The following is a 22275-nucleotide window of genomic DNA, read 5'->3' as shown; positions in this document are numbered from 1 at the left end:
CACAAAATTAGAATATCCATGTCAGACTCCAGAGTCCACATACACCATCAAGGTGTCGATCAAAATGAGTAATACAACTCAAATGGATCACCCCCCTACATAATGAACATTACTGATTGAGGTGAAGTTTTGATACATCCAAGAAAAAACAAATTTTAAATTGCCATAGATAGCCTTCCAAAAAAGCATGATGATGAAGAATGCATTTTCAGGCAGAAAACAAAATTCTGAGTAAGACAAAAATGGCAATGTACTACCATCGACATTCAGATCTCTTTTATTTCCAAATGCGAATCATGAATCGGAAAGAATATATCAGGTTTTTAACTCTACTACCTCTGATTAAAAAAAGATACATTTTGGTTGGAGAGATGCACTGAATGAAAACCAAGCTAATAACATTTAATTTTACTGCTCGACACAACAAGAATGCCAAAGGAGGTAAAAGCCGTCTCCCTAGCTTTTCTTTCCCTCTGCTTGATGGCTGTACAGTCACTAAGAAAGATGACACATCATCTTTATCTGTAAAGGAACACGCACCAAGTTACAACATGAAGTTGGGATAGTGGTAACATGTCCCCTCCTTGCCACACCCCGAAGAAAAAAGGCTAGGTAAAAGCTTCCATGATTCTAGATTTTCCTACAGCCCCACCAGAGATGGGAACTCTTGAAATGTGTCACCGGATAGCTTTTCACCCTGTTGTGTTTAGGAATATAAGAGTGAGAGAGTTCTGTTGGTCATCATCTCTCCTAAGATCTCCCTGCATAATGCTGAAGAGGCGGTGTTACATTGATTAACATGCTGCAGATTGAGGTAATCTATTCTCAAGTTTCTCAAGGAGCCATACACGTGAGATCCTCCTTTGCAGATACCAGAACATTCTCAAAAGGCAACTCCATGGTGATGCCTTGAGAAGTATGTTTCCGTTACCCATCAGACTCAGCTTAGCATTGACTTTGATAAGTGAGGTTTATGGCCGAATCTGTGTGCATCATTGCCTCCATGGAGAAACACTAAGAAGTCAAAAACCATCCTTAGTGCTTGGTTGGAAGTTGACACTATAGAACTCGCATGTCAGCTGCATTTTAGAATGTGTTAAGCTTTGTAACTTCACCCTTACTCACTTTCTGCAGAAGTGTCAGACTGAAAGCCTTCATCGTTTTCACCTTCTTCATCTTCCTCTCCTCCCATAAACCCACCTTCAAGTTGATCATCTTCATCAACACTATCTTCACCCACTTCTAGGTTCATGTATCCCCCAGCTTCATATGGTCTTCCAATATCACCATCATCATCATCATCATCATCATAGTCAAACATTGGCTCTTCTTCCTGCTCAGGCTCACTACCACGCTCCTCTTCAGAGCCATTGGTTGTGTTCCCTTCATTGCTGTAATGTTCATAATGTCCTTCATAATGCTCCTCCTCGTAGTCTTGCCCATTCCACTCAACCCTCTGATCACTATCATCACCCTGCTGCTCTTGTTCAATGACCTGTTTAGATGTTCTCTTTTTCTGCGGAGTAGAGACAGATACTTTAACCAGCTTGGGCTCTCTTTTCACTCCGGGAGACTGCCTACCACGACTACCACGCCCACGACCCCTTGTGGTGCTAGCACGGCCACCACGACTGTGACCACGACCTCGACCTCGGCCACACCCACGCCCTCGGCCTCGGCCTCGGCCACGGCCTCGCCCACCACGGCCTCGTGTTCCTCCTATCTCTTTCTCACCCTGTTGATCATTAACAACTTCTACTCCCAAAGGCTTGAACCTCCCCTTTGATACTTTGGGCATCTCACTTACAGCAAGACTCTTGGAAGAGCTGGCCCTTCCACCACGACCTCTTACACGACTACCTCTTCCACCGCCTCGGCCAGATGGCCCAACATCCACTACGTCATCACTCTTTTCTTCATCAGAAGAACTCGATTCTTCATCTGTTGTCTCTTCTGCAATCTTTGCAATAGCAGGTCCACTATTTATCTACACAGTAACAAAAAGAATATCAGACTTCACAACTTAGCTGATTGCAGCATAAAAAAAACATGGTTTACGTAGCAAAGACACTTTGGATGCCAAAAAGCCACCTGCATATTTTTACTCCTTCCCAACCGCAAAGTTTATGTCAAATTAGCTCAATGCAGCAGACAAAAAAAGATAGTTTATGTAACAAAGACTCTTCTCATTTAAAAAAACCTGATGCATAGTTCAACTCTTTTCCAACCTCCAAATTGACGTAATAAACTTGTGTGTGTGTGTATGTAACAGGATGTCCAGATGGTCACAATCAGACAGACGGCCTTACATGTTTTCCACATCACGGAGGCTCTACTACGGTGGATTACCTCATGGGGTCCCCCGCTCTCATACCAAACATCCTAATCTTCAACATCCCTCCCTCCGCCATACTAGCTGACCACACATACATCTCCTTCACGATCTCATGCCCCACCGTAGCCCCCACATCCACACCCCCTGCCACCTGCATCCATTTCCATCATGATCTTGACCACATCTCAACCTTGGACTTATCCTTCCCAATCTCCACCATCACATCCCCACTCTCCTCCATCATCCATGACTGCCCAGTGCCCACTCCAGCTTTCCCTATACCACATGCTTCTCAAGAAGTTTGCCAATGGGTTCCCAGCCCAAAAATGGGTGGTATGATGAAGAGTTCAAAACCACCAGGCTCCGTCTCTTACACGAGAGGGAACCCCTTAGCACATGAGATGCAATGCATCTTCCATACTCACTCATTGAAAGATGCGAGAGATTTCTTGCCAGACAAGAACATGAGTTATACTAGCTCTTTTTGAGCGAGGATAACTCGGGAGCTTGGTGCACTTTGAGAAAAAAAGCTTCCCCACACCTATCACAGACGCTAGCCTTTGGAAAGCCTATGCAGAACAGTTGTATGATGTGCCAGACCAACCTATGCCACAAATGTCACATTCCTTGGCCCACATCATCATACCTCTTCGATGATCTCAATGTTACTAGGGCTCTTAAAAAGTTGCATAATGGGAGAGCGAAAGATCATGAGGATCTACCCACAGAACACTTTGCCAACGGAACGCTTTGCAAGTCTTTTTAACAGAACGCTTTGTGAAGGCCTCACCCCGTCTTGGACCACCGACACCATTGTCCCCATTCCCATAGCTGGAGACACAATGGATCCGGGTAATTATAGGACTATCATGATTGGCCACACAATGGCCAAGATCTATGGTGCAGTAATAGAGCACATGATGAGCTTTGTGGTAGAGAGGATGGGACACAGCATGAGGCCAGGCACGCTTCAGGAGAAACTTCTCCACACTAGACCATATTCTTACTCTACGGGCTATCATAGAGGTGGCGAGTTCACAGAAGGGACGTATATTTCCGCTTTGTGGATTTCTGCAAAGCCTTTGACTCCGTCCCCCAATCCCCTTTGATACAATGCCCACAGGAGCTCGAGTTCTCACACGAGATGATCTGGGGTGTGATGGGCACTATATAAGGCCATGCACCTGGTGGACTCTTAGGAGATATATGTAGCACTATTGGGGTTAAGTAGGGCTGCCCACTCTCACCTACACTCTTCAGTCTATACATTGATCAGATTGCAGCCTATGGGGACAGCATTGGAGGCAAAGGCTCACCATTGGCCCGGAGTCCAGACACCAGTGCCCATATTGCTATATGCTGACAACATTGTCTTGATCTCAGATTCAGCTGAGGGCGACGGTGAGAACCAGAGAGCAAGCAACGACGGCGGAAGCTAGAGGCCACAGCAGTGGGAATCAGAGGTGGCAACGGCGGCAACTGGGCGACAACGGGCGCTGGCCGGGCGGAGCAACGGCGATCCCAGAGCCGGAGCAAAGGCTAGCTGCAACAGCAGGCAGGCACAAGGTGTGAAAAAAGGGGCCGCACCTTGTACACTTAACAAATTAAAGCTCATCAAAGTGGCTGATGCTCCTGCCACTGGGGTGATTTTCACTAGGCAAAGCAAGGCGGCCGGCGAGTGCTAATGGAAACGGTGGCCAGCAGGGATCTGAACCTATGCGCGGCTGGCAGCTGTGCTCATAAGCAACCAAGCGGAGATGGCGCAGCAGGGCAGCAGATTGGTTTGGCAGCACAGGAGACTTACCTATAGTCACAAGAAACGTTTCGAGGTTTTTGAGGACTTGTTTCGAAAGGTTTCATCCCTCAGCCTCAAGGTTTCAAGGTTTCAAGGTTTCGAAAATTCAATATTTCTATTAATTATAAATATAAAAAAAAACATATAAAAGCCACCTAGTATGATGACGAAACAAAACCTCGAGGTTTTGAGGTTTTTTAGACAAAGGAGGAGTTGCACATGGCCGCCTGTTGGCAAGTTCCAAGGGCGTGTTTGGACCAAGAGGGCAACGTTTTGTGCACCAGGATAGTGGGCAGCTAGGCGCCCATGCTCCGGAGAGGTGTGGACAGTTTTGACACATCCTTTTATGGTCATGTTCATAGTTGGTAGACCAGTCCTATAGACACCTTTATAAGAATATGCAAAACCAGAATCCACTACAACAAAGGGCAAGCTATGGGTCATTAGAAGGTAGCTCTCTAATAATTGTTCAGTGGGACAGGAGAATCATCAGTTTAGGGTATGTATTTAGCCAAGGGGAGTTGCACATGGACATGATTTTCTTTCAGTTTTGAGGTTTTTTAGACCAAGGGGAGTTGCACATGGACATGATTTTTCCTTGCAGCCACGTGTTGGCAAGTTCCGGGGGCATGTTTGGACCAAGAGGGCAACGTCAAAAAACCTCAAAAACCTAAAAAATCAAAATAAAAACTGAAAGAAAACGAATCTTGAAATTTGGACAAAACTACCGTACTGTAGAGGGTTTCAAGGGTTTTTGAAACTGTTTCGAATTTTCATGGTTTCAAGGTTTCGAAAGTAAGAAATGGGTTTTTTTTGTTACTATGGACTTACCAGAGACAATCGCGCACAGCCACAACGAGTCAACCATGGTGTACGAGTAGCATACGTGGCTCTGATACCATGTTTGATTTACATGGTTGGTTGTTGTGCAAACAGTGAGGAACAAATACGATAGAAAAGAGAGAGAGAGAGAGAGAGAGAGAGAGAGTATTGCACCACTCAATGTTGGCTTGATTAGATTGATTTCGTACACCAAGTACATGCCTTTTTATAGGTTTACAACCTAATCTTTTGACCCAAACAAATCACTCACAAACACACACATGACACATGTCACACTTATCTTATCAAGATATAAAGGTGTTCGCACCTAAGCAGGTGTGTTCACACACATATACATGAATAAGTTTAAACATACACACATAACCCTTTTAGGGGCTGTTCACACATCAGGCTCCGAATCCTAACACTATACTCTTTGATTCCCTGCACTGTTGCTGAGATTTCTTCATCCTCTACTCCATGGTGGAACAACAAGCAACTTTGGGGGGTGCATGTGGATGCTTTTGATGGCCAGCCGACGATGGTATATGTATGTATACGTATATATATATACGTATCCATATATATATATACGTATACATATATATAGGTATACGTAATATATATATATATATTTATGTATGTATGTATGTATGTATGTATACGTATTTATATATATATATTATGTATATATATATATATATATATATATACATATATATATGTATACATATATATATGTATACATATATATATATATATATACATATATATATGTATATATATATATGTATATATATAATATATATATTTCTATATATATATGTATATATATAATATATATATTTCTATATATATATGTATATATATATATATATATATATATATATATATATATATATATATATATATATATATATATATACACACACACGTATATATATACATATATATACACGTATATATATACATATACATATACATATACATATACATATATATATATATATATACATATACATATACATATATATGTACATATATGTATATATGTGTATATATGTATATATGTATACGTATACATATATACGTATACGTATAAATATATATATGTGTATATATATATATGTGTATATATATATATACATATATATATACATACATATATATATGTATACATACATGTATACATATGTATATACATATATATACATGTATGTATACATATATGTATACATACATGTATACATATGTATACATACATGTATACATATATGTATATACATGTATATATATGTATACACATGTATATACATATGTATACATACATGTGTATATATATGTATATATATACATACATATACATGTATATATATGTATATATTGTACATACATGTACATGTATATATATACACATATATACATACATATACATGTATATATATGTATATATTATACATACATGTAAAGGTATATATATGTATATATATACATGTACATGTATGTATACATATATATATATACGTATATATATGTATACATATATATACATGTATGTATATACATGTATATATATGAATACATATATATACATGTATGTATATATATGTACATGTATATATACGTATATGTATATATATATATATATATATATATATATATGTACATGTATATATATGTATACATATATATACATGTATATATATGTATATGTATACATATATATACATGTATGTATATATATGTGTATATATATGTACACATATATATACATCCATGTATATATATGTATACATATATGTACATGGATGTATATATATGTATACATACATGTACATGTATGATATATGTATACATATATATACATCCATGTATATATATGTATAGATATATATATATGTATACATAGATGTATATATCTGTATACATATATATACATACATGTATATATATATATACATACATGTATATATATATATATATATATATATATGTATACATATATATACATACATGTGTATATATACACATGTATACATATACATGTATGTAAATATATGTAAACATATATATACATATGTATACATATATCTGTATACATATATATACATACATGTATACATATATATCTCTATACATGTATGTACATATATATACATACATGTACATATATATACATACATGTATATATATACAGGTATATATATATACATACATGTATATATATATATATATATGTACATATATATACATACATGTATATACTCTCTCTCTCTCTCTCTCTCTCTCTCTCTCTCTCTCTCTATGGTTGTGTTGTCATACTTGTACATTTTATTCTCACTCCACATTTTCCTCTTGATGACTGGAGGAACATCATTGTACTACTTGTTTGTCTCATAGGCCAATTTTGGCCTTTTGCAGACGTTAATATATCTTTCTTTCTTTCTTTCTTTCTCTCTGCAGGTGGGGCAGAGGATGGAGATACTCATTGTTGGTATGCTCAGATGAGATCATGGTTTGACCTATATGGTTTGCGGATAGAGGTACTACCACCCTTTTAGTACAGTCTCTATTGTCCATTTTTGGATCTCACCCGCTTAGAGCAAAACCGCGTGATCAGGATGGATATCATCAAAGTGGACACAGAGAGGACATGGACTAGCCCCCTTGAGCCCTTGGGCACGAAAAAGGCTCATTACAAGAGCCATTTTCTACACCTATCACCGGATGATTTTATCACCCGTCCGACGTACATGGATGTACACCTATCACATGGGATACGTTGTGCCATTGGACAGATCCGGACCTCATCACACCAGTTGCGGATTGAGACAGGGCGATATGTGCATCAGATCTTGGATGACCGCATTTGTCAGCTATGCTACCAGGAGGTAGAGACACAGGAACACTACATTTGCCGAGGTACAATCTATTATGAGATCCGAGGGAGATATCACTGCCTCTTCCGAGAGGGTTTTGGACCGTTACGCAGGGTCATGGAGTTTGAGGATCAGAGATGCCTGGGATTGTTTCTACTTGAGCTTAGGAGACACAGAGAGACCCTCTTGGCAGACAGGAGGCCGAGCCATGATGTACCTAGACAGAGGACCCTGACAGATTTCTTCGGCACCAGCACCAACAACCCAGCCCACAATTAGCACGACAGTTTATCAAGTAATTGTTTAGACTGTACGGGTTATCGCAGGACATAGTCAGTGATAGGGACTCCAAGTTTACGAGTGATTTTTGGAAACTTGTTTTTGAGAAGTTGGAAACAACTTTGAATTTGAGTTCCTCTGATCATCCTCAATCTGATGGCCAGACTGAAAGAGTGAATCAGATTTTGCAGGATATGCTTCGAGCATATGTATCCAAAAGACAGAGTTTATGGGAGGATTATCTTCCTATGTTAGAATTTGCATATAACAGTACTAAGCATACGAGTACAGGTTTTAGTCCTTTCATGCTTATGTATGGTTTTCAACCTAGATCACGTGTTACAGTAGGATTCTCAGGACTTCAGCATGATGCAGAACGTAATTTTTTGCAAGATATGTAGGAAATGTTACAAGTTGGGAAAGAATCTATTAGAAGTGCTCAAGATCGAGAGAGATTTTATTCTAATAGACATCGTTCACCCAGAGAGTTTTCTGAAGGAACGATGGTGTATTTGTGAGTTCCGAAAGATTCCGAGACTTTACGGACAGGTCGATCTCCGAAATTATCCCCTAGATACTGTGGACCATTTGGTATTACTCGACGGATTGGTTCAGTTGCATATGAATTGGATTTGCCTTCTCATGTGAAAGTTCATCCTGTATTTCATGTCAATAGACTTAAGTACTGGGTGGAACAGATCAGTTAGTTACTCCTCAAGAAATTATAGATGTCGAGGATATGACATTTGTTCCGCACGAACCTGAAAAGATTCTTGGATTTCGTGAAAGAAGATTGCGTAATACGCTTATCACGGAATACAAGATCAAGTGGAAGGATCGTGTTGAGGAGGACGCTACATGGGAGACATTGACTACTCTTGAGAGAGATTACCCTGGCTTTTTAGTGAGCTCAGGAGTGAGCTCTTAGAGGAAGGGGAGTATGTCATGTGCACAGTGTGTATCTACCGTGTGCTACACGCACGCAAGACTAGCTTCGAGGTTTGGGGAAGCTTGAAGCTAGGCAGGCAGATTGGCAAGTTGAGTTAGGGATAGACTAACGCACCCAAGTATGGACGGGCGGGCGCCCAAGCGTGGACGCCCGATGACCGGCCAAGAGCCTATAAAAGGGTGGCCAAGGTTAGTCATTAGTGATATAGAGAGTCTCGCGAGTTTGTGAGAGCTCTATGGTCTTGGAGCCTGGATCTAGTGCAGACGTGGACCTGCTTTACGCAGCCGAGGCCGGCAGCAATCTGGAGGCCCGCGAGGGTAGCTTCGTGGCGGTATGGGACGTCGCGAGGAGGAGATTGGTCGGTACGTCAACCTAGTTAGCTCAGCTTGTGGCTGGGTGGGGACAGCCAAGTCTGTGGGCTTGCCCACGACTGTCATGGTTGGGAGGTGAGTCAGGCCTGCACCCCCTTGTTGTTTGTTTGTTTGTTTGCAGGTTTCGAGTCTGGAACCGGGAGCGTTCTACGAGGAGATCCTTGGGGATTTGACATCCAGTCACCTTCATTGTGAATAAGGCCTTCAAGCATCAACAATTGGAGAGTAGTGTGAAGGAAGGGCTAATCAAACTGATTCCTAAACAGGTGGCCTGCGAATGTTTTTCACATTGGAGGCCAATCACCATGCTTACAGTCTTGTATAAAATCATAGCTAAAGTTGTGGCAACGAGAATGACTCCATTATTGCAAAAGGTGATTTCCCCCAGACAACATGGCTTTATTAAGGGAAGATCCATAATGGACAACATATATGCAGCCCTATTAGGGAAAGAGCTGGTAGAGAAGAAGAAGCAAAAATGCATCATGCTGCAATTGGACCTAGAGAAAGCATATGACAGAGTCCATTGGTCATTTCTTAGCAGAGTGCTTGCCAAGTTGGGTTTTGAACCCTTAATCTCAAACATTATTTATGTGCTTAGCTTATGTGTCACATTGCCCGATTTGTCAAAAGGTGAAAGTGTCGTATATGGGAAGAAAGCAGGTTGTTACAACCATAGCCAATTCCAGATGGCCCTTTCCAAGATCTCTCTATTAATTTTGTGACAAATTTGTCTCCCAATCCAGGTAAGCGTAACATGTAGTGTTTGACGATTGTCGATCATTTATGTAAGTTTGTTACATAGTTGCTAGGCGTTTCATGAAACGCGTTACATAAACGTTTTTTTCAAATCCCAGACATTTCAAAAACGTTTCATACAAAGAAAGGGGGGGGGTACAGGCCCCAAAATTTATATATAAGTTTATAATATGTTGCCTTCCCTACAAAACAATATTAAACATGCATCATTTACACATTAAAACATGGTTATGTTTGATAGATTTGGTGCTAACTTGAATTTTTATAGTGCATTCCACCCACAGACAAGCGACAAACACAAAGATTTACAATCAATTGGCATTTGACGTGCTGAAGTGTTATATAAGTTCATGATCAACAAGGTAAGTGGAAACAATTTTACGTTTGGTTCAAGCTGTTTTGAATGACTCTTTTTCTTCCGCTATTGACATGACTCCATATGAGGTGGCGTTTGGAAGACCGGCGTTCTAGTCATTGTTGACCAGAACATTGTGTTCAGTGCCTAACGCTAACCGATTGACCAAGTCACTAGGAGATTTTGGAGTCTGTGAAGGACATGTTTACCAAAGCACATGAGGCCTATTCTCAGTAGGCCAACAAGAACAAGAAGGGATGTGAAATTCTTGAAAGGGGATTGGGTATATCTTAGGATCATGAAACAAAGGTTGAAACAGGTGGCCAAGCGATGCCCAAAGTTGTCATTTCGGAGTTTAAGACCTTTTTCCATCTTGAAGAAGATCAACAAGGTGTCCATGAAATCTAGCTAGACTATGCATGATGTGTTTCATGTCACTTGGTTGAACACTATGTCGTACCTTCTCCCGTAGATGTCCAAGCTGAACCAAAACCTGATATTGTTGACAAAGCCGAAGTGATGATTCCATAATAGATTCATTTGCACCACTTCAAGCGTGGCTCCAACCGTAAAGAGGGTTAATTCCTCACGAAGTTTCGGGGCCGAGGGATGCATGAAAGAGTTTGGTTTGACACATAGTGGTTGAGTACTTTAGGTACGGTGCGGTGCGGTACGGTATGTGTACAAGTATGCAAAGTACGCATCCGAATGAGTACTTTAAGTACGTTCACTTCTTTTTTTTAAATGTGTATATAAAAAAAACACATATTATAAATCATTCATAATTTAGCAACACTGGTACACAAAGGTGCACAAAAAACGATTGAAATGCAAACATGTATGCTATATAAATGTCAAATTAATAGAGGGCTGAAAATAGGCTGAAAATAGAGTCTGTGTATCACCAATGATCATTCATGAGAGAGAGAGAGTCTACAGAGTACTAACTTCTAAGTACTAAGTATAAGTAGAGAGATATCATATGATATGATATGATATGATATATTAACGTCTCTAAGAGGCCATAGTGGCCTATGAGACCAAAACTGAGAGTACATCTGAAGTTGGTGTCTCATCAAAGAGAACAACTAAATGAGACTAAAAAGTACAATAAATTGATTCTCCTACAGTTATAAGAACAGAACTGTAAGACTCCGAGATAATACTGAGTAGAAAATACTGGAAAATACTGAAAATGTATATCAGGTAGATCCATGTATGCTGATCAGTTGAAGTGTTGCCCTCTCCTTAGATCAAGTATCTCCGCCATGGGGCTGTCTAGGATGGAGAGGTCGTAGAAGAGCGAGGTAGGCGCCTCCGATGCCGAGCAATAATGGCTCTGATCTGGCGTTGGTGAGGATGCCATGGTCAGGATCCTGGTGGGCGTGGCCGACGAGCACAACATAAGATAACTGCTCTATCAGTGGTGACTCCCTGTGGTCGGTGCCCTGATGGCCCAACTGAATGGTAGACTGCTCAGTCATTGAGTCTTGGTCAATCAATGAGCTCCCGTCCTGGATCTTCTGCCAAAATGGACCAAAATAACTATCAGTCCTGCAAAGCCCTCTCAATGACTGAAATAACTCAGTAGAAATCTCGGTGAACGACAAAGTATTCACCTCTCGAATTCGACTTAGTACATCTACAACACTATTCATGGACCCTTTCCGATAACGGATCTCAAAATCAAAATCTTGCATTAACTCAGCCCAACGAGCTTTCCTTCCTCTCAAATCATCCGCATCACACACATACTTGATTGACTGATGATCAGTCAATACCACAAACTTGGAGCCATATAAATAATGTCTCCAAACCTTGAGAGCATGAATCACAACATAAAGCTCTTTCTCAAGGGTTGGCCAACGAGATTGAGTGTCGTCTAGCTTTTTACTTTCAAAAGCAACCGGCCTACCATCTTGAAATAAAGCAGCCCCGATGGCATAGTCACTGGCATCAGTTTCAAGAACATAAGGCCGACTGGGATCGGGTAATGCTAAGATAGGTGCTTCCTTGACTTTATCTTTCAAAAGCCTGAAGGCCATATCCAAATCGTTATTCCAAGTGATAGGCTGATTTGACTTACGTCCACGACCTTTCAATAAGTCGGTCATCGGTAGTGTGAGCTGAGAGTACTCCCGCATAGATTTCCGAAGAAAAACAACAAAACCGAGAAAAGAACGAAGTTGTTTCACTGTTCGCGGTATAGGCCAGTCCAGAACCTTCTGAACTCGGTCATAGTCAATGCTCAATCTAGCTCTAGTGATCTTGTGTCCCAAGAAAATGATGTCTGTCATAAAAAACTCACATTTACTTAACTTAGCATATAGTCGATTCTGTCTTAAAATAGATAAGACAATCGTGAGGTGTCTAACATGATCCTCAAGAGTACGACTATATATCAAAATATCATCCACGAACACCACCACAAATTTTCCCAAATGTTCACGAAAAAGATCGTTCATCATTTGCTGGAAAGTGGTTGGAGCATTGGTTAACCCAAAAGGTAATACGAGAAACTCATAATGGCCATACCTAGTCCGAAAGGAGGTTCTTTTTTTTTTTTTTTTTCCCCCGGAAAAACGATCCTTCTATTAGTTAATGAGAAAACGCCATAAGGCTACAAAGCTCACCTCGCAAGGAGGGATAAAAACACAGTGAACACCTGAGCTCCACCCCCGTGGTTGGCCGCTCTCTGGGGAGGGGGCTACCTAGTAGTACATGTGGGAGGTGAGAAAAGCCAAACTGGAGGCCTATAGTGCCAAGTGACATCCTCGCCCCTCGCGGTGAGGAAAGGGCCAGGCTGCCACGTGCGGAGGAAAGCCTTGCGGCGCCCTCTCATGCGGTCCGAGTCGCCCTGGAGTTTCCCCCAGTGTCCTCTCAAGGTGTGAATGATGTCCACCCAGAGGGCCTGTATGACCTCCGCCGGTGGAGTCGCCTGGCGGTCAATGGCCTCCCTGCATCGGGCTCTCCATATGTGCCAAGCCGTCATGCTGCTGATCATCTCCCATCTGTGCCCGACCCCCTCCTGAGGGGCTGCCGAAGAGAAGTCTGGCGTCGGAACCACCGCCATCGCCCTGTCAGAGACCTGGATGGTCGCACTGCCAGGGACGTCCTCATATCCAAGGGCCGGGCCGCTGTCCGTGGCCCAAGCCACCGCACCCCACGTCACCAGCATCTCACCTGGTGAGCCTGCAAAAACCATCCTGAGAGCGCGCTGCCAGACCTGCTGTGCCTATGGGCAATCCCATAAGCAGTGCCGCTGCGACTCCTGTGCATGGCCGCACCGAGGGCACGACGCTGGGTGTCTGCCAAAAGCTAGCCAAGCCCCCACAGCCAGTCCTCTATGCGCTGTGAGCCAGAGAAAAAGTGTCACCTTCCGGGGCCGGAAGCTGGCCCAAAGGCGCTGCCAGAAGTCCCTAAGAAAGGCAGGGGAGAGCCCCTATCGCCGCCAATGCTCGGCCGCCGCCGGGGTGCTCACTATCCTGTGCCTCTGAATCCGCCGCCCCAGCCTTGCTGTGTACTGAAAAAAGGGGATGCCTGGGCTGGTGGGGGCCGAGTAGGGATCTCGCCAAAACCACTCACCTGGATCCCACTGAAGGCGAATAAGGTTCTTTCCACATGCCTTTCATAAATACGTATCTGGTGATAGCCAGTACATAAATCTATCTTCGTGAAATATTTCGCTCCTGCTAACCGGTCAATCAGGTCATCTGATCTAGGGAGAGGATAACGGTTCTTAATGGTCAGCTTGTTCAATCTCTTGTAATCTATACACATTCTCCAGGTGTTGTCCTTCTTTCTCCTAAGCAACACAGGTGCACCCCAAGGTGATTTACTTGGACAGATCTGGCCCATCCTCAAATAATCTTCGAGTTGTTTAGCCAACTCATCTTCCTCAGCTTGGCTCATCCTGTAAGGTGGAATACTGACAGGATGGGCACCAGGGATCAAGTCAATACGATGATCTACGGCCCGTTCAGGTGGTAAACCTAACGGCAGTTCCTTAGGAAATACGTCTTGAAACGAATCAAGTATCTTCTGTAATTCTTTGCTTTCAAACACACTTAATTCATTGACATCCATGGAAGGTATGAGAAATGAAGAAAGTGGAATCAATACACAATGGAAAGCAGTATACAAAGAAGAATCCATTATATTTCCAAAATCAACTGTATTTACAAGAGGTCCCTGAGAGGGATGAATACAATCACCTAAAATACTATACTGGGTGTCCCTATGCTGAAAAGAAAAAATATGACTAGACCAATCTATCTGGACTTGAAGAGTCTTAAACCACTCAATCCCTAATAACAAGTCGACATTTTCTAGGTGCATAATATAGCATTCTAGAGTATCTTTGTAGTCCTGAATCTGGATTGGAAGCATCTCCACCTTTCGATCCCATACTTGCCGACCTGCAGGTAGGCGTACCTCATAGGTATGATCGCTGGGTGTCGTATCAAAACTCAATTTCTGTCAAAGACAACTGGTTAGCTGTCTTTGGCTTGGGTCCTGCGTTGGTCTTTGCACCCTTTTGCTTTGGGCACTCGTTACGCATGTGTCCTTTTTCTTCGCAGATAAAAAAACGTCCTTCCTTCTTGAGCTTTAAAGCCCTAAGGAGTCGTTTCTTCTTCGCTGGTGTCGAACTTGAATTCTTCGAAGGTTGGTCCGAAGACTTTCTTTCAGTCGTGTTAGCCATAGGTGCGGAGAACTTTCTTTCATGCTTGTTCCCCTTCTCGGTAACGGGTTTCGACTTGGAAGAGACCCAATGTATCATCATAGATACGAGCTGAATGAATGGCCTCATCCCATGTTTTGCATTTGTTATTTTTAACCTGTAAACGGTATGAGTCTGGTAAACCAGCTACGAAGAACCCCAAAAGAGTAGTGGGATCCATCTTTGTAGCTTTCATCTGCAAGTCCCTAAACTTCTGGAGGTAGACCTCATAAGTGAGGTGCTGCGAGGTCATGGTCAAAGCTGAAAACCGGGCAACAACATCATAATCATCCTCTTTCTTGAGGAATTCCTTCTTGAAGACGTCTTCGAATTGTGCCCAAGTTGTTGGCTTAGGGTTGAGTTCCTTCCACCAAAGCAAAGTTTTGCCGGAGAGGAAACCTGCTGCTAACTAGATTTTTTTTCCATCATCATATGGATGAAACTGAAAGTGAACTTGCCACTTATGTAGCCAAGTGTCCACGATCTCCTTGGTACGCTGCTTTTGCTCGCCCCCGAACGGTTCCGGAGTAATGTTGGGGCCTAAAGCAGAGGCCAAGCACCATGTTAAAGTCCCCAGCCATGATCCATGCTTTTTGATTATCAAGACCACAAATCCATTCCCACGTCTCCTTTCTTTCTTTAGATGAGTGTGCACTGTACACATTAATCAGCCAGAATTGTTCATCTCCCTTGGACACTTCAATAACCAAGATTCTGCCCGAGGGATGGTTAGCTATCATTGTGAGGTTCCATGAATTATGTACAACTGTCATCACCCCACTGTAACCATACTCCAACCCCCCGTAAAAAATCTTCATTCTCTTGAGTCTCTACTTCCTCTTAGCTTTCTTACCATAGAGTTTATGCTCCTGCAACATACAAGCATCCACGCCCCATTCATTTATGTGATCCCAAAATGCATCCCGCTTATGTCTAGCATTCAATCCTTTAACATTCCAAGAGCATCCTGAAAGTCCCATACACTTTATTGTGGTTGAAAGTCCAATACTCTCTGCTTTCCCTATTCAGAATCTCTCAGGACCTCCGTGCTATGCAGAACCTTTCCTGACATCGGAACATCAAGATTTGAGGGCATGTCCTGCATATCAGACGACTCCTAACCAAGGATTTCAAATGCATTCCTCACATATATAGGGGAGGCAGAGTCGGTTCTGTTTTTTATACTTCCCCTCTTGAAGATCTCATGCCATCTATCTTCTTGACTCTCCTGGACCATTTCCTCTAAGCGGGGCTGAAACTTATCCACCATCTTTGCTTTGCCTTTCTGTTCTCCTATCTTGCCAATATCCCTCCTGGATGATGGAACCTCAGAGGTAAGCAAAGAGGTCTTTCTTCTCCTGCAGTACGTCTGCTCTAATGTCAAAGATTGTGTTGTTTTATGTTGATCAGAGTTTTTCCTTTCCTTGTTCATTTGTCCTTGCTCTGGGGTTAAGTGCTTGCTTTGCCCAGCTTGCACTTGTCTAGCCTGCACTTGCCCAGCCTATAATTGTTCTTTTGCTTTCATGCAGTCCCTAGCACAATGACCAAATTTCCCACAATGGAAACAAGCCCCTGCAAATGAACCAAAATGTAAGCTAATTCTTAGCTTACCATATTGACCCAGGTTTATATTCATTTCTGAGGGGGTGGGAACCTCTGTATCCCAAGTAATGCAAACCTTGTTTGAGCCCTTTCCAAGGGATGGATTAGAGGGAACAAACAGGGGTCTTCCAAAAGCTTTTGCAAAATCTCCAATAGAGGGCCATAGCCAAGGTGGAAGGTCCACAAATTCCACCTAGACCGGACAAGCACTAATGAGCCCATTGTCCACATTGAAGCATGGGTCCCATGGTAAAACATGGATAAAGCTTTTCATAAAAAAACAGCGGGGCCTTGGCAAGCACCTTGGGAACCCAAGTGGGATCAGCTAGAAGGACATTGTAGTACCCTTTTTTCAGATAGAAGATCTCTCTAACCACGGGTGCTTGTAGAATCTCCTTTTCTAGCCAGCCCTTAATCTTATGTCTGGAAAGAACCTTCCCTGTACAGTATAACATTAACCTACAAGGGGCAAAGAGTGCTACTTGCTTGTCCACAAATTCAGAAGAAACAGAGACTTCTACTGAATTTGGAGAAGATTCTCCTCTCTTTCCCTCTACGTGTTGAACTTCTGACAAGCCTTTTTCTTGTAGAGATTGATACATTCTCTTCTTAGCCCACTCAATACTTTGACAAGCCATGGCATCAAGTCCAAGAGAATCCATAAAAGATTTATTAACTCCATTCACCTTATTAATGGCCTGTTTGACCCCCAGCAAAGGCATCTCGTCCTGGACATCAGCCCATTCCTTCATTTGCATATCTTCATCAATTACTGGGGATGGCATTAGGCCAATCATGACAGGTACCTTTCCCACTTCTGTCAGATTGCGCTACACGTTTGCAGGTAGAGGAAGAGGCGATTTTCCCCCATGGCCAGGCGAACTTACCTCATCTTGACTGTGTGACCTAACCGGCTCATGATCAGGCGAACTTTCCCTCTCTCGATTGTGCGAGCTTCCTCCATCTCGTCTGTTCTCTTCTTCATGGCTGCAAAAGATGTCGAGATCCTCGTCACTTGATAGCCCAGCTTCCGACTCTTCTCTCCCCCTTGCATATCTTCAGTAAGAGCCTTGATCGCTAGCGCCGAAAGCTTTCTCCCCTTTTTTTTTTGATCACGACCATCGCTAGCCTTGTTCCTATATCACGTGTGGGCTATTTTCAGTGGGGAGGCCTCTATTATTCACAAAACTCCATATTGGAGCGGAGCGCATGCTTTTGAGGAGTGCATGAGGGCTGGTCGGCTGGTTTTCAGCCTGTTCACAAGTTTCTACAACCATCCATCGTGATTGAAGTTCACCGGATGCATGGGAGACGCTGGCCGACTCCTCCTGCATGTTCTCCACTGATGGCCGGTGGATTTACAGCTTGAATAGAGGCTGGGCAGAGGTTAAAAACAGGGAGGAAGAGCTGGTCGTGGGCTTCTAGACAGTTTTCCTTCCAACCGAAGGTTTGCAAGCTTGTGCACAACTGCTGGTCGCTTTCTTCTGTGGCTACTGAGGGCTGGTCGACTACTGAAAACAGTCTTTGAGGGCTGGTCGACTTGCTTTATGAGCCAGACAGGAGGAAGATGATGATGTTGAGTTGTCCCGGGCTGATGTGGGAGTGCTATGGGCTGTCCATAGTTGTCCTGCATGTGCTTGATGCCGGGAATGCTCACTCGTGCTGAAATTGTCAGCAAATTCAGATATTGTGATGTTTTTCTTGTTTTCCTATCGTATTGGAAGAAATAGGTGCAGCCAGTGGTGAACCCTGGGCACCCGCAAAGTTGTATTGTAAGCAGACTCCTTTTTGGTAATCTAACCATAAAGGGGGGGTGGGTCAGCCCATCTTCTGGCCCCTAGTGTGGTGTACTGTGAAGCTTTATCATCTTGTTTTATCTGGTATGCATATGTGTATTTTCAGATTTCATGATTGATTAGACTTTCCGTGTTCAGTCCCTTCCGTTTACATACACACACAGGGCACACCTTCCGCCCATAGCCCAAGCACGTCACTTGCACGGGCGTCACTTATGAGTTTAGGTGATGAGGTGTGCAAGGGTACCGACTTAGGTGTTGCACAGTGCAAGGGTACCGAGGCTCTGACTCTTCGTCCCCTCCATTTTCATCCGGTAGCTTCTGTAGTCCTTGGGCATTATAACATCCAGTAAGTCTCGGCCTCCTCTGGTCTTCACCCCTCAGGGGGACTCCATGATAGCCGCTCCGTCATCCCCGACCGAGGCCGCCATCCCTTGCCTATCCTTCTCAGAAGCTTTCAAGTCCCCACGGATCTCCTCGTAGAACGCTCTTGAAACATGACTCGAAACCTGCAAAACAAAACCAAATAACGTGAAGGGGGTGCAGGCCTGACTCACCACCCAACCATGACAGCCGTGGGCAAAAACCACAAGTCTTGGCTGTCCCCATCGAGCCACGAGTTGAGCTAACTAGCAAGATGCACCGACCAGTCTCTACCCTGTGACGTCCCATACCGCCACGGAGCTACCCTCTCGGGCCTTGAGACTGCTGCCAGCCTCGGCTGCATGTAGCAGGTGCACGTCTACACACTAGATCCAGGCTAGAGCTCTCACAAAGACTCGCGAGACTCTATGAACAACTGACTAACCTTGGCCACCCTTTTATAGGCTCTTGGCCGGTCACCGGGCATCCACACTTGGGCGTCCGCTCGTCCATACTCGGGTGCCCGCCCGTCAATCTATCCTTAGCCCAGCTCGCCAATCAGCCTGCTAGCTCCAACTCCCCCAAGCCTCGAAGCTAGTCTTGTGTGCGTGTTGCACACGGTAGATACACTCTGTGCACATGACAGAAGCGGACCTCCTGCTCCTCGATTACAGAAGCAAGCAGATGGGACATCTCGCCAGAGCTTGTCCTTGTTGCCAGTCCAAGAGACCACCTCCCGTGTTCCACCCCCTCATGTATCGCATGTTTCGTGAGTGTCCTAAATGCAAGAATAAGGACAATGAGAAGCTGCAAAAGGTTAATGTGCATGGCATTCCTGATGTGCAAGGGACTACAAGGAATGATGAAAAGAGAGGGTGGTTTGCAAAGCTTGGGGACAGATTAAGGATCAGCCCACACTCTTTATGTTTGATGATTGTGCCACAGATAATTTTATCTATGTGGAGATGGCAGCCGCAATGAACATTGATGTAGGGGACATGAGACCCCAAATTGAAGCAGAGGCCGCCTTTGTGGGAAAGCAAGTGCAAGTGGCCTTTATCATTGGGAAGTTGCACATTCACATATTTGGGGATGGGGTTGTAGGATTACAAAACTTCTGTTTTCGTGCATTGAACATCTTGGTCTTTCAGGAGGTAATTCTCATGGCAAAGCCTCTACAAAACAATCCTTGAATGCATCCAGAATTTCATACAGCCTTGAGTTGTATATGCTGCAAGTATATAGTTTGATGTACTTTTTTACCTGCTAATAATAGCAGGAGAAGGAAGAAAAAAAATCAGCCAGAAGGGATTCCACAAGCCAACCCCTTTGAGAAAGAGCACACAAATCAGTCTACCCCTGATCATTTTCTCTTAAAAACGCCAATAAGTTTTGAAATTGAAAGCTTAAGCAATCACTTGCAGGCTATGGTCCATGCTAAAAAACCGTGGAGAAAAAATTTAAAAAGTAGACACTACGTACCAACTCAGAAGGCTCTTTGCTGTCTGTTATTTTCAACTTTGACTGTTTCTGCTCCTGGCTGTAATAGATTGCCGCATCCATTTTCAAGAGCCGGAGCGCCACAGCAGCAGTGGTTTGGGGCACCCAAGGAAGTACTGAAGATACTCTGCCTCCTGAATTAACTGGTGCAGCACTGCTTCCATCAATGGTAACTTTTAATAGCTCCTCTGTAGTCTCATAAGAAGGAGAGAACCACTCTCGATGGACAGCAGCTTCAAGTTCTGTCATCAACTGCAGTTCAACCCAACATAGAACCTCAAAAAAAAGGAACTTAATATGCACCATTGGTAAAGATATTTAGACGCAGAGTTTGGAACTTCCAGCCAATTTTTCACATACAACCACCTGAAGTAATTCTCCAGAAGATGAGGCAAGCTTTAACTTAGAGGCCCAAGTCTTGCGTTGTGCGTCTGTCCATGTTGACTTCAAAGCTTCAAGAGGAATGGCAGCCTTTTTAAAGCCCAAAACATCACTTAGGTCTTCAATAAGCATAGTATTTGGTTTTTTTAATCAAATAGTCATAATAAACCACAAAACCACACCCCAAAAAAATAAAAAAGAACTAACCTCTACAGCTAAAATCTCCACCTTCAGTAGCTGGATCCTAGATGGAAGCAATCCAGGAGGCATCTCGACCCTCCAACTTCTTTTCCTACGCTTCTTGTCACACTCCAAAGAATGCTGGACGAATTTGGCCTCTACCTTTGCAGAGCTTTCAATTGTCACATGGCAGTGTGAGCAGTGTCTGTCCCTTGGCCAGTAAAGCTCATGGCATATTTCACAGCTCTTCAATAAATTTGAGCATCTTTTTGTTCCATTTCTCTTTGCACTCAGGCATGAATCTTCTCTCATGCACTTGCTCCAAAGCCATTTGTCAAAGTCCAGATATCGCTCCAATGCCCTCTCCCTCTCAATCTGACTCATACCACACTCAACATGTATTGCACCAGCATCCAGTGGTAAGTCACCACTATGAGGGACTACATCAGCAGAGATTCTCTCTTCTGATAGTACACAGCCTGCATTGTGTGCAAATCCATCAGATTTGGAGATTTCCACATGCAACTTCTGAGCGTGTGTTTGTTTTTCAGTGACAGAGGGCCTGCAGTTTGAAGCAGTTGATTTCTCCATCTCCTCTTTTAATACATGTCCGCATTTTTGCAGAATTCCGTGCAGTTGGGCTTCTCGAATACCTCTTGTATCAAGAGACGCTATCAATGCATCAAAAGACTGTAAATTCAGGCACCAGAAACCTGTCAGAATCATGAAATTACACACCAAAAAGTCTCCATTTAAAACTTCCAACTTAAAAACTGTTTGTTCAATCTATAACCTGATAACCTGTTAGAAACCTTAGATATACTCATATTCAGGCACTTTTTCATCATTCGAATTTCCAGTATTACTACTTCGTATACACTACCTTTCTAATATTTTTTGAATGACAATATCAGACAGCTTGTAAAGCCTTTAAGCAAAAAGACAGCTAAAAACGTTACAATGGAGAGTTTTCCTTACTAAGTTGGATTGCAATGATAATTCTAGACAGAAACAATAGCTTTCTAGGTACACCTGTATATATGCACACCCTGTTGCAGCACATAAACCCACACACGTGCACATATCCCCACCCCCAAAAGAAGCATATGAAGCACATGGTTGCAACAACACAATTTCGCTCGTGCAAAACCACCCACACCCCCGCCTACCAAAAAGGACAACAATCAAG

At 43.0% G+C, this 22275-nt stretch overlaps 1 protein-coding gene across 3 annotated transcripts in view; it reads right to left on the bottom strand.

Moving 5' to 3' along the window:
- Positions 1–232: 232 nt before the first annotated feature.
- LOC147617867 (homeobox-DDT domain protein RLT2-like) overlaps positions 233–22275 on the bottom strand; it is a 63122-nt gene continuing 41079 nt past the window's right edge. For all 3 annotated transcript variants that reach the window (XM_086776113.1, XM_086776114.1, XM_086776115.1), the window contains 4 exons: positions 21114–21776; positions 20892–20996; positions 20508–20777; positions 233–1987 (listed from right to left, as the gene is read on the bottom strand). In XM_086776113.1, the coding sequence (XP_086632239.1) occupies positions 1118–1987; positions 20508–20777; positions 20892–20996; positions 21114–21776 (1908 nt within the window). In that variant the 3' untranslated portion in view covers positions 233–1117. The remainder of the gene's footprint in view (positions 1988–20507; positions 20778–20891; positions 20997–21113; positions 21777–22275) is intronic.

The sequence above is a fragment of the Cibotium barometz genome, chromosome 36 (genome assembly GCF_041138505.1).
Source record: "Cibotium barometz isolate CiBa-2024 chromosome 36, ASM4113850v1, whole genome shotgun sequence".
Lineage (NCBI taxonomy): Eukaryota > Viridiplantae > Streptophyta > Polypodiopsida > Cyatheales > Cibotiaceae > Cibotium > Cibotium barometz.
The sequence above is the reverse complement of the archived record's forward strand: the minus strand, read 5'-3'. Positions and strand labels throughout refer to the sequence as shown.